Source organism: Neodiprion fabricii, chromosome 1, assembly GCF_021155785.1.
Source record: "Neodiprion fabricii isolate iyNeoFabr1 chromosome 1, iyNeoFabr1.1, whole genome shotgun sequence".
NCBI classification, from domain to species: Eukaryota; Metazoa; Arthropoda; class Insecta; order Hymenoptera; family Diprionidae; genus Neodiprion; species Neodiprion fabricii.
In genome coordinates, this window is record NC_060239.1 from 35,777,250 (window position 1) to 35,791,343 (window position 14,094).

General features: G+C 43.2%; 3 protein-coding genes across 5 annotated transcripts; all 3 read left to right on the top strand.

The window, feature by feature from the left end:
* Positions 1 to 884: 884 nt before the first annotated feature.
* On the top strand, positions 885 to 3,919 carry LOC124174385 (retinol dehydrogenase 11-like). Its single transcript, XM_046553489.1, has 6 exons — positions 885 to 1,311; positions 1,925 to 2,006; positions 2,360 to 2,676; positions 2,899 to 3,021; positions 3,125 to 3,338; positions 3,535 to 3,919. Exons 1-6 carry the CDS (start codon positions 1,194 to 1,196, stop codon positions 3,680 to 3,682), a joined length of 1,002 nt encoding a protein of 333 aa, XP_046409445.1. The 5' UTR covers positions 885 to 1,193; the 3' UTR covers positions 3,683 to 3,919.
* Positions 3,920 to 4,942: 1,023 nt separating this feature from the next.
* On the top strand, positions 4,943 to 7,433 carry LOC124174384 (retinol dehydrogenase 12-like). Of its 3 annotated transcripts, none has more exons than XR_006868924.1 (6): positions 4,943 to 5,251; positions 5,411 to 5,492; positions 5,620 to 5,936; positions 6,132 to 6,251; positions 6,323 to 6,631; positions 6,695 to 6,827. XR_006868924.1 is itself a non-coding variant. In XM_046553487.1 (6 exons), exons 1-6 carry the CDS (start codon positions 5,134 to 5,136, stop codon positions 6,840 to 6,842), a joined length of 1,014 nt encoding a protein of 337 aa, XP_046409443.1. In that variant the 5' UTR covers positions 4,950 to 5,133; the 3' UTR covers positions 6,843 to 7,433. The 3 variants fall into 3 exon arrangements, 2 of the variants coding, with proteins under 2 accessions (XP_046409443.1, XP_046409444.1); XM_046553487.1 differs by having other exon boundaries at positions 4,950 to 5,251; positions 6,323 to 6,551; positions 6,695 to 7,433; XM_046553488.1 differs by having other exon boundaries at positions 4,956 to 5,251; positions 6,338 to 6,551; positions 6,695 to 7,433.
* Positions 7,434 to 7,735: 302 nt separating this feature from the next.
* On the top strand, positions 7,736 to 10,580 carry LOC124174386 (retinol dehydrogenase 12-like). The gene is made up of 6 exons (XM_046553490.1): positions 7,736 to 8,062; positions 8,691 to 8,772; positions 8,862 to 9,178; positions 9,428 to 9,547; positions 9,654 to 9,855; positions 10,222 to 10,580. The coding sequence occupies exons 1-6, from the start codon at positions 7,945 to 7,947 to the stop codon at positions 10,367 to 10,369; spliced, it is 987 nt and encodes a 328-aa protein (XP_046409446.1). The 5' UTR covers positions 7,736 to 7,944; the 3' UTR covers positions 10,370 to 10,580.
* Positions 10,581 to 14,094: the final 3,514 nt, after the last annotated feature.

The following is a 14,094-nucleotide window of genomic DNA, read 5'->3' on the forward strand; positions in this document are numbered from 1 at the left end:
GACTTACTCTCTAATTATTCGATTAGCGGATTGCTAAGGGACGCAGTGCGTGTGCGCTATAGAAAATTCCGATTGGATAATTTGTCAACTGAGCAATTAGGCCTTCCGTCAATGTTTATTAGTGTTATAACCTTCCGCAAGGACAAATCAATGACCGAGAGTCTCGTTACCGCAACCAATCGCGACAACAATATGTAGAGACATCTTATACCCACCTTGTAAACACTATCATCGATGTTACGAAGGGGGTCACTGATCAAGAAACCGGTAATTTCATTCGTCACTGGGACACTGAAAACAAAAATCCATTGAAAATAATTGTATTCAGTATTTCCTGATAATTGGCGATCAGTTGAGCATATGAAAAGAAGTTAACACGAGGATAGTGAAACCTAACATAGAACGAAAAAAACCCGATTGTAGAAGAACTGCAAGTGAGATATGAAGGTGTATCGTTTGAACACAGGCATATTGTTACACATGCTTGTTATGTTCAATACGTGAAGTAATTCTCGAATAATCACGTTTAAACTCGAGCTCGACAAGCTGCGGTTAAGATTAGTATTTCCTGTTTACATGTAGAAACACATTCCTGAAACTCGATATCGACATCAACAGTTTCAGAGGTCTGATGACCCGCTGGCAGTGTTCACCAAGCAGTAGAGACCGATTGACCGTGAAACCGGTGGCTGGAGACTAAAACCCAGTGCCTGCGACTTTGCGCACGTTCGATTCCCCCTCCAGAAGCCTCCTTGACACACACTTGATTTTCCCACTCGCACGATGAGACGCAGACACTTGTCGTTCGTAACTGAGTTCTGAAGTGCAGGAGATTGCCGTTGGCGATGGCCGATATATCTTGAACCTCTATTGGCTTAGTCCCTGGACTTTCTTTACCGTAGTCAACGAATAAACTATCGCGAGCACTAACGATCCTGTGCCGACCACCTGAGCCTAAAAAATCTTCATTACCCTCACTATCCGAAGAGTAGTCGAGACAGCCAGGCGTTGATATCGCGTCTGCGAATTCAGTGTGGTTCGAATATGACCAGCCGGTGGTTGCAGTGCTCCGAGTGAGGCATCTTTGTTTTCGTTTCTTAATCCCACTCAAGAGGCAACCAACGTCGTAAATTAACGTCGCGCGTGGCCACAGTTACGTTTCAATACCATTGCTCGTAAAAATTTTAGTCAGAATGCCGCTCTTTAGTCAATATTGTAAAAGCAAGTCTCGATTGGAAGGTAAAACCGTGGTTATAACCGGTGCCAATACTGGTATTGGCAAGGAAACTGCGTGGAATCTATACAGAAGAGGTAAGGCTCCGTGATTGTACTTGTCACAATTGTCAAAACACTGGCACCAACATTTTGATGACAATTACCGAGAAATGTTATGATGTCCAAAAAATATTTTCAACTAGGTACTTTTTCTCATAGCATGTCACGTTCTGGTTTCTGATGTAGGTTGAAACGAGTTTAGATTATTCTTCTTCGCTGAAGAAAAGAGATTTTATACCAGCGTCAAAAACGTTCACATCTAAGCTCCATTACACTCCCATCTAAAAAAAAACAAATTAATATTGAATTGTAAACTTCAGCTCACAATTTTATGGCGAGACTATATGATGACTCGAAACTCTATTCCAAATTATTTATAGTCAATTTTACGCTTGGGACAGCACTTTGGAAAGAGTACAAATAAACACCTACCTTGCCATGCCCTATTTCATACACAACAAAACCCATTATCGTGTAATGTGGGAACTTATACCTACGGCGAAGCATTGGAAGTGGACGAGGTTGCTTGCCCATAAAATATTTACCTGAATTCAAGTAGAGAATTCTAACGGAACTAAGCCCGTAATATCTTCTGCCCGTGACCGTACGTGCTTAATGAGGCTGAACGTGTATCTTAATTTGATTACAGGGGCTCGGGTAATCATGGCGTGCAGAGATCTTGTCAAGGCCCAGGCAGCGCTCGAGGATGTAAAAAAAACCTTACCTTCCAAGTATGAATATAATTACCACATTGAACGTGTGTTTTATGAAGTCAAACGTGCATGTTATTCAGCTTGAATCGGTGTTTTTATACTATTTTGAAATTCACTGAGTTGGAATACTCCAAGGCGGTATAAGTGATGGACACATCGATTCTTAATTGAAAGCGATTAAGTTAGTCAATGAACATGAACACGCAAGAGACATACCAAGACTAGAATTTCACACGATAAGATATTCATGTCAAAACACTTTATTTGACAAACATTCCTTTGCCTATTACGTAACTTGCACTTTGAATTTCGAGATCTGTAACATATGCTGACGAGTAATTCCCATCACCTTTGTGCTGGACTTGATTCAGGCCTAACAAGGAAGAGTTCAAAGGAGAGCCCGGTGAACTTGTTATTCAAAAACTGGATCTGCAAAGTTTGGCCAGTGTCAGAGAGTGTGCGAAAAAAATATTGGAAACTGAGCCAGCCATTCACATCCTAATCAACAATGCCGGGATCATGATGTGTCCGAAAGGGGTCACGGAAGACGGCTTCGAGACTCAGTTGGGCACCAATCACCTCGGCCATTTCCTCTTCACCTTGCTTTTGTTGCCAAGGATCATTCAGAGTCGAAAGGACTCTGATCCTTGTTGCAGGATCGTTAATGTTTCGTCTCTGGCTCACAGGTGTAAGTCTTCCACTCAAGTAAGGCGTCCACCATATCACGAACCGCGTGTTGATTATCGTTGAGACTTTTTGTACTCATGGTCGGTTGAATTTTCACTCACGAACGGAACGGAATTCCATCGATTTCTATAAAATAACCGTATAAACAGATCTTGGATTAGTATTAATATGCCCAAGTTTACTGAGAACTGATCTTCTCGCGGAACGTTTTTTTCCATCACAGTGTCAACTGGTATCAATTTCAATGATCTGATGTCGGAAAAATCGTACGGTCCCATATCGGCCTACTGCCAGAGCAAGTTGGCCAATGTGCTCTTTACTCGAGAATTAGCTCACCGACTGAAAGGTAAATAAAGTTGTAAGACACGTTGGGGAATTTCCAACGTGCGAAAGCTTTCGTCGCTTCTATCAAGCGGCTTTACTGACTGAGCTGGGGTGTCAAATTTCAGAGGCGAATATCAAAGGCGTCAACACTTACTCACTTCATCCAGGAGTCATAAAATCAGAGCTCAGCCGTCATCTCGATGACTCTTTCTTCCGTGGTGTGCAATTTTTGTACAGTCTAGTGGGTTTCATGATAAAGACCGTTGAACAGGGCGCCCAAACAACCCTCCATTGCGCCCTCGACGAGCAGGCTGCTAACGAGACCGGCCTCTATTACAAGTAAGGGAAAATCCTGACATGGCAATCCAGAAAAAACTGTGTTCGGCCCTTTTAAACGCTCTGTCTAGCACCTTGAAACAATCTGTCATTAAATTATTGAATTCCGAAACCTCACGAAGAAATTAATCCTATCGAACGAGTATTTCAGCTGCGCTCAGAATCCTGCTGGTAAAACAGTAAAAATAATTTTTTACAGGGAGTGTGCGGCAGTCTCACCTTCGTCGTTAGCAATGAACAAGGAAATGGCCGCCAGACTTTGGGACGAGAGTGTGAAGCTTGTCGGTCTCCCAACGAATGATTTAACCGAACTGATCGAGAAAATTCCCACCGAGTATGTCAGGTAAATAATTGCTCGCCCGAAGACCACGATTGAGAAATTTGCGTACTTTACGCCAAGCATCGGATTGGGTGATCCGCAACATATTATGAACTTGAGTAACTATAAACTAGTTTTATCTGCAAAGACTGGAAACAACGCGAATGACTTGACTTGCCGCATTGGGAGAGCAATAAGAATGTTTTGTTATAAGAATATTTCTCAAACTATACGTGTACACTTTATCTACCAATAAAAATATTTTATGCACATGCAAAGTTGTGAGTTCTTGAACCTCAAACAAAACATTTTTTTTCATCATTAGATAATTCTCCGTCTAATACAATGATATAGCCTATAAATCATTGCTCGGAGCAAAGCTTCAACCGTCAAAACTAGCCACATTTAAACAGAGAGTTGACTTTAGGACACTAGTGCAAAGCTTGTTCCTCACGGAAAAATGCTCACTCTTGGGTGTAAATTCGTATCCTCAACTTTTTTCTTATAGGAATTTAGCATTATCTGTGAGTTTGGGGTTTTTTCGCGGTTGAGGAGTCGGTCTCTCCATAAGCGATTGAACCAAGTTGATCGAAAAAATCTCCACCGACTATATTAGACAAATTATTGATCATCGAAGGACGTTGGAAAATAGGTAAGCTGTATGCCAGGCATCGGATGGTCCGATCTGAAACAGATTATGAATATGAGCAGCTGCATGTATTTTATCAGTGATCGGTTGTCACAGTTACTTGACTTGCCGGAAGAAGTTTTGTTACAATTACTTCTCAAATTATAATACGTATTATATACACTTTATGTGTCAAGAAAATAGTTTTTTTCCAACACATGCTGGGAAAGACTTTCGAAGTCTGTTAAGCGTGCGTAAAGCGCCCCATTTCTGAACAGTGCGGTAAAACGCTTTGCGGTAACTCGCTCCGTAACATAAATTATGACCATGTTTGAATTTTACTGCGTTGATGTATGCAAAGGTATACAGATTTACTTCAGCACAGTTGACGTCACACGGTATCTTTTTCAACCTATCGATAATTTGCTACGAGCATGTCTCAAACGCAAAGAAGCAAATCGTTCTATTCTAAAATAATAAAATATGAAATAAAGTTTCAAAACCAAACATTTTTCACGCGATACTAGAATGGGACGTCTTGAGTATAAAACCGGTTCTTGGAACAAACCTGCGGTCTCTTTACCTTCGCTTTTACCCCACCATTAGAGAAAGGAACTGTACTGTTTGATACGCACAAACCAATGACGACAGCCAGATTTCAACGTTAGATGTCAGCAAATGTACCTTCAACACTTGCCATCATGTTCATTCTTTCAATGACATACCTTGGAATAATAAATTTCTCTCAGACTCGGCACAAAGTTACAGGCATCTGCAGCGTCACTTAAAACTAAGCCGTGTTCTTCAAACCAAAACTTAATTGTTGAATTCTGTCTGGATTGTGATTAGAAATGCCGTTGTTCAGTCGATCTTGTAATAGCAAAGCACGCTTAGACGGTAAAACGGTCATTATAACCGGTGCTAATAGTGGCATTGGAAAAGAAACTGCGGGGGACCTTTACAGGAGAGGTGAGTCTATTTACTGCCTACTTGTCAAAATTTAATAATCAAAACATTTTTAGGCCGAAAATGCTTATGCATAGTGATCGCATTTTTGAGTATACGTAGAATCAGCGTTGAATGTTGCATCAGATATGTGGTATATTCTACATCTTGTAATTATCACAGGAGCCAGAGTGATCTTGGCATGCAGAGACCTGGCTAGAGCCAAAGCTGCTGTAAAGGATATATACAAGATTCCACCATCTAAGTACGAATAAATTTATTTATATAACATGCACGTGCGACAGTGCGTAAGTTGGTATGAAACGACCTCAATCAAATGACCAAAAACTAAACTAAGATTCTAGTTACGGTTTTTTTCCGATTGATTTCAGATATCGCGAAGAACGGTTCATCGGAGAGTTTGGCGAACTCGTTGTTTACAAATTGGATCTGAACAGCTTGGCCAGCATCAGGGAATGTGCGAAACAGATATGGAAAACAGAACCTGCTGTTCATATTCTCATCAATAACGCTGCGGTTATGATGGTTCCCAAGGGGGTTACCGAAGATGGCTTCGAGATACAATTTGGTATCAACCACCTGGGTCACTTTCTTTTTACACTGCTACTCCTGCCGAAGATCATTCAAAGTCAAAAACACCCGGATACCTGCGGCAGGATCATCAACGTTTCGTCCTCAGCTCATAATTGTAAGACCTTACACTTCGGTGATGAATTTCAAAAGCAGAAATAACGGTAGAACAAAGATCATACTTCCGATCGTCATGGTGATGATTCTCATCGCTGACTGAAAATAGTGACCGTATGTCCGAGATTTACCCACGTTCTTGTCAACGTTCGTTTAGTTGGAATTCAAGTTTGATCGAATTCTATTCTATCCTTAGTGGTGAAGATCAAGGTTGAAGACCTCATGTCAGATAAGACGTACAACCCCTTCATGGTCTACTGCCGTAGCAAGCTGGCGAACATATTATTCACTCGTGAATTGACTCGCAGATTGAAAGGTAATAACGATCAATGTCTGTTAATAACGGATAGATTACATCACTTACATCGAGACATCGTTTTATCGGAGGATGTTGCATTTCAGAAGCAAATGTCGCCGGTGTAAACACCTACACACTTCATCCGGGAATCTTCAAGTCCAACCTCAGCCGCCATTTTGATCAGGTTTTGTTTAGGGGTGTAAGATTTTTCATCAGAATAGGAGAATTATTTGTAAAGACTGCGAAAGAGGGCGCCCAGACAACTATCCATTGTGCCGTCGATGAGGGTGCCGCAAAACAGACGGGTCTCTACTACAGGTAAGGAAAAGTGTCGGAGTAAAATTGCCAAGTTGAAAACCACTAAATTTTCCAGCAGACTTTTCAGTCAGAAGACGAATGTAAGTATAGCCATCGTTCGATAATCTGATGGTCAAACTGGTAATCATTTTTTTTTTTTTCAGTCAATGCGCGGTGGCTCAACCTTCAAACGCGGCGCTGAACGACTTAACCGCAATCAAACTTTGGAATGCGAGTATTGAACTTGTTGGTCTTCCAACAACCGATTTAAGGGATCTGATCCAAATAATTTCCAAGGAGTATGCCATGTGAACGGTTTGCTGATGGTGACGAAGGATACTACGACGTCACCTGAAATTGTTCACAAGTGTATGGTATCAAGTACCTATTAAGATGAAAATTGTTGGATGTTATTGGTAATTTAGATGAAAATCGTATAGTGGTAGAATATTCCACTGAATTTGCAAAATTTGAATGATAAATTATCAGTTCATTTTAATCAACAGTGTAACGTTAAACAACGAAGAGTGCGGAAATGTTGCCAATACGATTACTTTAACAAATCTGAAAAATGCATTATAGCAGCAATGAATTTTATGTTCTCAGTGTATCGATCTGAACATTGTCGCCTTTGGTTATCAAGGATAAGTAATTGCAGAAAAAATCCCCCGAGCATTACGCCGTGCTCGTTTCACTATCTGCAATAATTCGTTAGTACGAGTCCAGCGGTCGGTTATAATTAAAAACCATTTCACTATCCTTTATTCTACATGGAAGTCGGATAATTTTGGATCTGAAAGCACTCGTGTGTTTGAATTGCGAAATAATCACAGCTGAGCCGAGCGAAGATTAAGTCCGCAGTTTTAACAAAAATTTATCAATGGATCATCATCTGAAGAGCACCGTGACGATCAGCCCATTATTATTGCTCGAGCAAAGAAAGTTACATTATATTAAATATTTGGCCTCGACTCAGCCTTTAACCGCACAGTATGTGTGCCGGTGGCCTTAGTACCGTTCGATCTGCTCCCCCACTGCGGTATATTTAACTCACACAACGCGGTCGCATATACATGATAAGCACCGGGTATGTTCGTTCCAGAGTTAGCGATGACGAGTTCGCCTGTAATTGGCGATTGCCACTTACTCCGAGTGCTGATTGGCTCAGCGAGGAAAAACCGACCGCGACGAGGGAACAGCCGTAACATTCACTTCAAGTGGCTGGTAAACAACGTAAAAGTTCAACAGTCTTTCTCACCTTCAGTGTCCTGGACAGAGCAGCTTCAGTTGCGTGTAATTTTGGGTCTTTGTCAGGTTCCACATGACTCGTTCGTAACTGCGTTTTACCCGCGCATAGTCTACGCCCGGTATTAACGACGTTACAAGAAGCTGCGCTTGTGGATTTGTTTCTAAAATGTGGCCGTTTAGTCGATCGTGTCAAAGCACGGCTCGCTTAGTCGGAAGAACCGTTGTCATAACCGGTGCCAATACGGGGATCGGGAAGGAGACCGCACGGGATCTTTACAGAAGAGGTAAACCACGATATACGACTACGACTGCTAAAAACCCATCCGATGATTGATCCAGTTATTACGGTTGGTAAATTGTGGTCGATAAATGCACCTGCAACCCAGTTACACGTAGTTTTTCCGATACCGAAACCGGTAAATGTTCCGGTTCCTTGTACGTTTTGTCACCGACGAAACGGAACTTGACAGCTCGTGACGTGTTGCTTCCTTTTTCCCCTGATATTCTCGTGTGTCATGGGGCTTATCGATTTCCGTGCCGACGTCAGATCGATTAGATTTACACTCGTCGTAGCTCATGACGTATAAGTCTTTAAAGAGGAAAGACAAGAAAGAGTTCTTGACGTTACGCCATTCTATGTTTTAGAAATCTCAGCGAATACGGACTTCCATTATCGAATACACCTTCTGTTACTCGAGGTACCGCTACAAGCAAAGAGTCCCGTTCGATTACTGTAACTCGTATCAGGAGTAATATGACGAAGAACAGTTATTATTTAGGCGTGGTTATTTTATTTCCGAGTAACACGCACGTGATGTTGTAATCGATATTGCATCGGCTCGCATGAATATGTGTGTAAGACGATTTAAGTCGAATAACAAGCGCGCGCCTTGTGCTGTTAACTTTTTACAGGCGCCAGAGTTGTCCTAGCATGCAGAGATCTGAACAAGGCCAATGCTGCGATTGAGGAACTGAAAAGCGTTCCACCCTCATGGTACGAACACAGCAATCTACTACGATTTTGTGTTCACAGTATAGAAAATTGAAAATTCATTCCACTGACGTACGTTTGGCAAATTTCAGTCCGACCCGGGAACAGTTCGTCGGAGAACCTGGCGAAGTTGTCGCTTGTAAATTGGATCTGAACAGTTTAGCCAGCGTCAGAGAATGTGCGAAACACATTTCGACGACGGAGTCAGCTGTTCATGTTCTTATCAACAATGCCGGGGTCATGATGTGTCCGAAAGGGGTCACGGAAGACGGCTTCGAGACTCAGTTGGGCACCAATCACCTCGGTCACTTCCTCTTCACACTGCTGCTCCTTCCAAAGATCATTCAAAGTCGAAAGGACTCAGACCCCTGCTCCAGGATCATCAATGTTTCATCCATGGCTCACGCAAGTGAGAATTATACCTAAGCAGAAACTGCAACGCAAAACCACGCGTTAATAACCGATAAGACTTGTTCACGGTGCTAGTCTTTCCTAGTCTTAACGGGATAAGATTTAAGTAAAAAACTTCTCATACCGCTGCACGAATGACGTTATCATGCTTTTGTTCAGTGTCACACTAATGTGGGCAAAGCTCCGAGAACCCGAGAATGTATTTGACTATCGCATCCAGCTTGACGATGTCTTGTTTCACCCTTAGGAGGTGACATCAACTTCGACGATCTGATGTCAGAAAAGTCATACAGTCCATTGAAGGCCTACAACCAGAGCAAGGTGGCCAACGTGTTGTTCACGCGAGAATTGGCTCGCCGATTGAAAGGTAAAAGCGATACAAAAACGATGTCAATGTACTTTCAATGTTGAAAAGCACTCACCACTTTACGCGAAAACACTGATACTGACCTATAAATGACTTGGTGTTTCAGAGGCGAACATTACCGGTATTAACGTCTATACCCTCCATCCGGGGGTCATCAAGTCTGACCTGGGTCGTCATCTCAGCGCAGGTCCCAGATTTTTATTGGGAATTTTTCGACCCTTCATCAAGAATATCGAGCAAGGAGCTCAGACAACCATTCACTGTGCGGTTGACGAGGAAGCAGCCAAGGAGACGGGCCTTTATTACAAGTACGAGAAAAATCCGGGCATTACGACCGTCTTTGGCGATGCGTATTTTATAAATAAACTTTCGCAGTTCAAACGCAGTATAAACTGAACAATTCGCAACTAGTCCATTCGCCCCTAAATTCAAGAAATCGATGACCGTCAATTGTGAAATTTCTATGTCAATTGCTTTGTCACGTCCGTCTTGGCTTTATCTAATCACAAAAACTGTCTAATGCCTCGAAGAGAATTACGGTATCGTGATCGTTGATAAGTCCCAGTTAGCATTCGTCAGTGAATCTTGCCTGCCATCGGCATTACTGTAAATTAAAGTCCAAGTTAGCCTCACTCATAATTCCAACGGTAAGACTGCAAAACAATTTCTTTCAGGGAGTGTGCGCCAACCTCACCTTCGTCAGTGGCACTTGACGACGCGAAGGCAGCCAGACTTTGGGACACAAGCATAAAGTTGGTTGGTCTTCCGACTCACAATTTGACCGAACTGATTGAGCAGGTTTCCAAGGATTATATCAAGTGAGCGTCTCACTGGTGATTGGGATTAGATTGTCCATGGTATTCCGGGCAAGCAGTGTTCGCGGCATCTTGTGGAAGTTGAACAACTGCTCCCCTCTATCGAACACAGGATAAATTATTTTTATTTTTGATTTAATTAGCGTAGAGTAAGTCTCGCACAAGCTATGTAACGTCTATACATGTATTTTATCGAAAATAAATTATTTTTATGTTAATTAGTTGTTTTTTTTTTGTTTTTTTTTTTTTTGTTTTACGTTAGCCGTGTGTTTCACTTCCAAACGAGTTTTCCGTTCTCTCAATGCTCACGGACTCGAGCAGTTTTCAACTGCAGCAATGAAACGTGAAACGATTATTTTCTCATATGTATGTGACATAGGTGTGTTTTGCTCAACATATGAAAAATTATGGTATCAATAATCACAGTCTTCGTACATATATACCTCGTGTTTGGATGAAAAAATAATGTAATATTCGTCAATTTTATTCCGAGATTGAATTGTTCGATTGAATATCAGAATGACAAACAAGAAAATGTTTATTAAAAAACTCAACTTACATTTGAAAGAGTATAAACCGTAAAAAATAGGCGAATTAAAAATAGCGACAGTAGATTAGGCGTATATGATTTACTCAAAGACGTTCGTTGCACAAGTATTTATACAAAATATAATAATTATCATTGTTATTAGTATTAATATTTTTTTTTCCAATCGTAGATTACAAGTCGTTGAACAAAATGACACGGCTGTTGAGTATTATTCAATTGGGTAAATAACATGTCAACAACTATGAAATGTCTATTAAATACGTGCATTTCTGCATAAATAGCGTGTAAACACCATTTTTGACAATTCTCCGCTATACGAAGGACCTCAACGTACCCCTAAGCTCCTCAATACGGACCTTGGGCTATCTGCGGAGGAGGAGGAATCCTCGGTAAGACAGGTCGTGGCTCAACAAATTGATTGGAAGTGACCTCCTGGGATATATCTGGCGCCCCATAAGTGATTTGAGGTTGCGGAGGTGCTTCCGGCGTGTTATAAGAGAAAGGCGTTAGAGAAGGTGCTGCCGGAATAATAGGCAGTGGCTCGCGGACGATTGGCTCGGGTTCCTGCACGTCGATAACATCCGTCGGGTAAATTGATTCCGGCGGTTGTTCCACTGGACCCGGTTCAGAAATCTGTGGCTCGTACGGTGCGAATGGCGTTAGTTCAGGTGGTGGTGGAATATCGGGCAGCGATGGTTGTTCAAACGGTTGCTCAGGCTCTGGTGATTCTCTCACTATTGAAGGCCCGCACGTTTCTGGCGGATACGGGGCCGGGGGGCCGTAGACGGGTACGGGCCTCGGTGGCGGTGGAGGAGGAGGTGGTGGGGGTGGTGGTGGAGGTGGTGGCGGCGGTGGAGCTGCTATTTCCGGTGGTCCATAGACTGGCGCGGGTTCTTCGACTACCGGAGGACCGTACTCTCGTGCTGGTATTGGTGGCGGAGGAGGTGGGGGTGGGGGTGGCGGAGGAGGTGGGGGTGGAGGTGGCGGAGGAGGCGGTGGCGGGGGTGGAGGCGGTGCAGGAGGAGGGGGGCCGTAGACGCGTGCAGGCCTTGGTGGAGGCGGTGGTGGAGGTGGAGGAGGCGGTGGTGGAGGTGGAGGAGGCGGCGGCGGCGGTGGAGGTGCAACGCTCTCTGGTACGCCGTAGACTCGTGCAGGCCTTGGTGGCGGGGGTGGTGGAGGAGGAGGTGGAGGCGGGGGTGGGGGAGGAGGAGGTGGCGGCAAATTAAAGACCGGCGTGCTTCTATCCGGAATACCGTAGGTGGCGTGCGGGATGACCGGTGCCGGAGAAGCTATCGACACCGATTCATCGGGATAAGGTCGTGCGGGTGGGTAAGGGTATCCCGAAGAAGAGGCACCGAAACTCGCCGACGCCGAGGCGATGAAATCCCGGTTATTGGGCTCGAATGCGAAGGAGGGCGGAGGCGGGGGCGGCACACTTGGCTTAGGATACCTCGCAGTCCTTTTGTCGGCGCTTGCTAAGGCCACAAGGGCCAGCAGTATCAAAAACTTCTGTAATTTGAAGGGAAAAGGATTAATGCGAGCCTCTTCCAGGCGTCGGGAATCACGGATCGGCTTTCCGAGATACCGCGATGGTGTCACGCTTATACTACTTACCATCGTTGAAGTTTTGACAGTGAGCACTGAACAACTGTACTGAAAACCCCGTCTCTCTCGGTATATATACCGGGGATGCAATTTGGAAAATGCCCCCGGGAAATATGTGTTTTTCATTCTGTACACGGATTTCCTAACTCAGGTATTATGAAGCGAAACCGTTCGAATGCTTGTATCATTAGGAACCGAGTATAGATACACTCACACGCGTCAATTTCTCCAAGTTTTCGGTTATTTGAAATCACATTTCCCACAAGGATCCATTACCGGATGAAAATTAACGGACTCTGATCAACGTCTCAGATACCTTTGACTCTCTGGTTTACATTCGTTAAACAACAATTGCCTAGTTTTGACCACTCGCAAACTAACGAGGACGTGATTTCAGAATTTCGTGTAATTTCACACGATCGTTAAAATACAACAATGAGGAAAGGCGGCCATAACCATCAATTCACTTCGAAGGTCGAACGCGAAACTTCTCATTACAAAATTATTCGTCTCCTGAATTACACGACGCGCTAATGCTAATCTTACCTCGCTTTGAAATAAATTTCAGTACTCGATAAAAACATTCTGCGCTACTTCTACTCTAACATAAAGTAACTAGCATAAAATACTGTTAACATAAAATTGTACTCACAATTAAACGACAATCATTCGCAATCGAATAATCTTCCCGAAAGCTCCGGGTCATTCACGATACACGCACGTTTCGTAATAACATCATACCGAACTTGAATCGAAAAATGTTGTACAAATATACATCCGCATATTTTTTATTCTGCTAAAATAAATTAAAATAGTACTTTTCCAAATCATTGAGGAGTAAGCAGGTGAAGTTTCGATCAATGACAATGGCCGACAGTGATAAGGATCCAGTTCCGGTTAAAATAGTGCCATCGCTACGTGACAAGCTCTAAATCGAATAAACAAGTGCTACGTCACGGGCGGTTGAAAAGTGTTAAAAAACATGATATTTATATAAATCGCTGTCGTTTTTTTCTACGGTCCTGTCCAACGATTCAACGGGCGGACAATTTCCTGCTGGTATTAAGCGCATTCGTTAAACTTGAACTGATTTGAATACCCAGCTCAACCGATGCTAATTAATTTCTGCTAATTAGTGGGCATAAAATGTACCCAGAGTTATGCGGAACTAGATTAGGTTCGGGGAGTGTTGAATTAGACGCGGGCACTTCATCCTAGTAAAAAAAAAATGACCCCTCTGTGAAAAGCTGCGGCCCATGCGGGTCTCGGCTAATAAGAGGATCCGAATCAGTGCCCGTCGTCGTATTCCAGGAGTCGCGACCATAATTTGCCGCGAGGCACATCGCCATTGTGGCGAACGCGTTCATGAATATATAAATCCTCTCCGTTATTTTCACGAGTAAGAAAAATTTGACGAGCAGCGGACGCGGGTTCAACGTACCGGGAATTTGCGAAGGAAGGCAAATTGAATATGTAACCGAACTGCGCTTATTTCCCGGCCAACCCGGCTCTTCCTTATTCGGTCCGTACGTGGGATACCAGGAAGACAGTCGCTGCTCCGTTGTTCAAATCCTCGA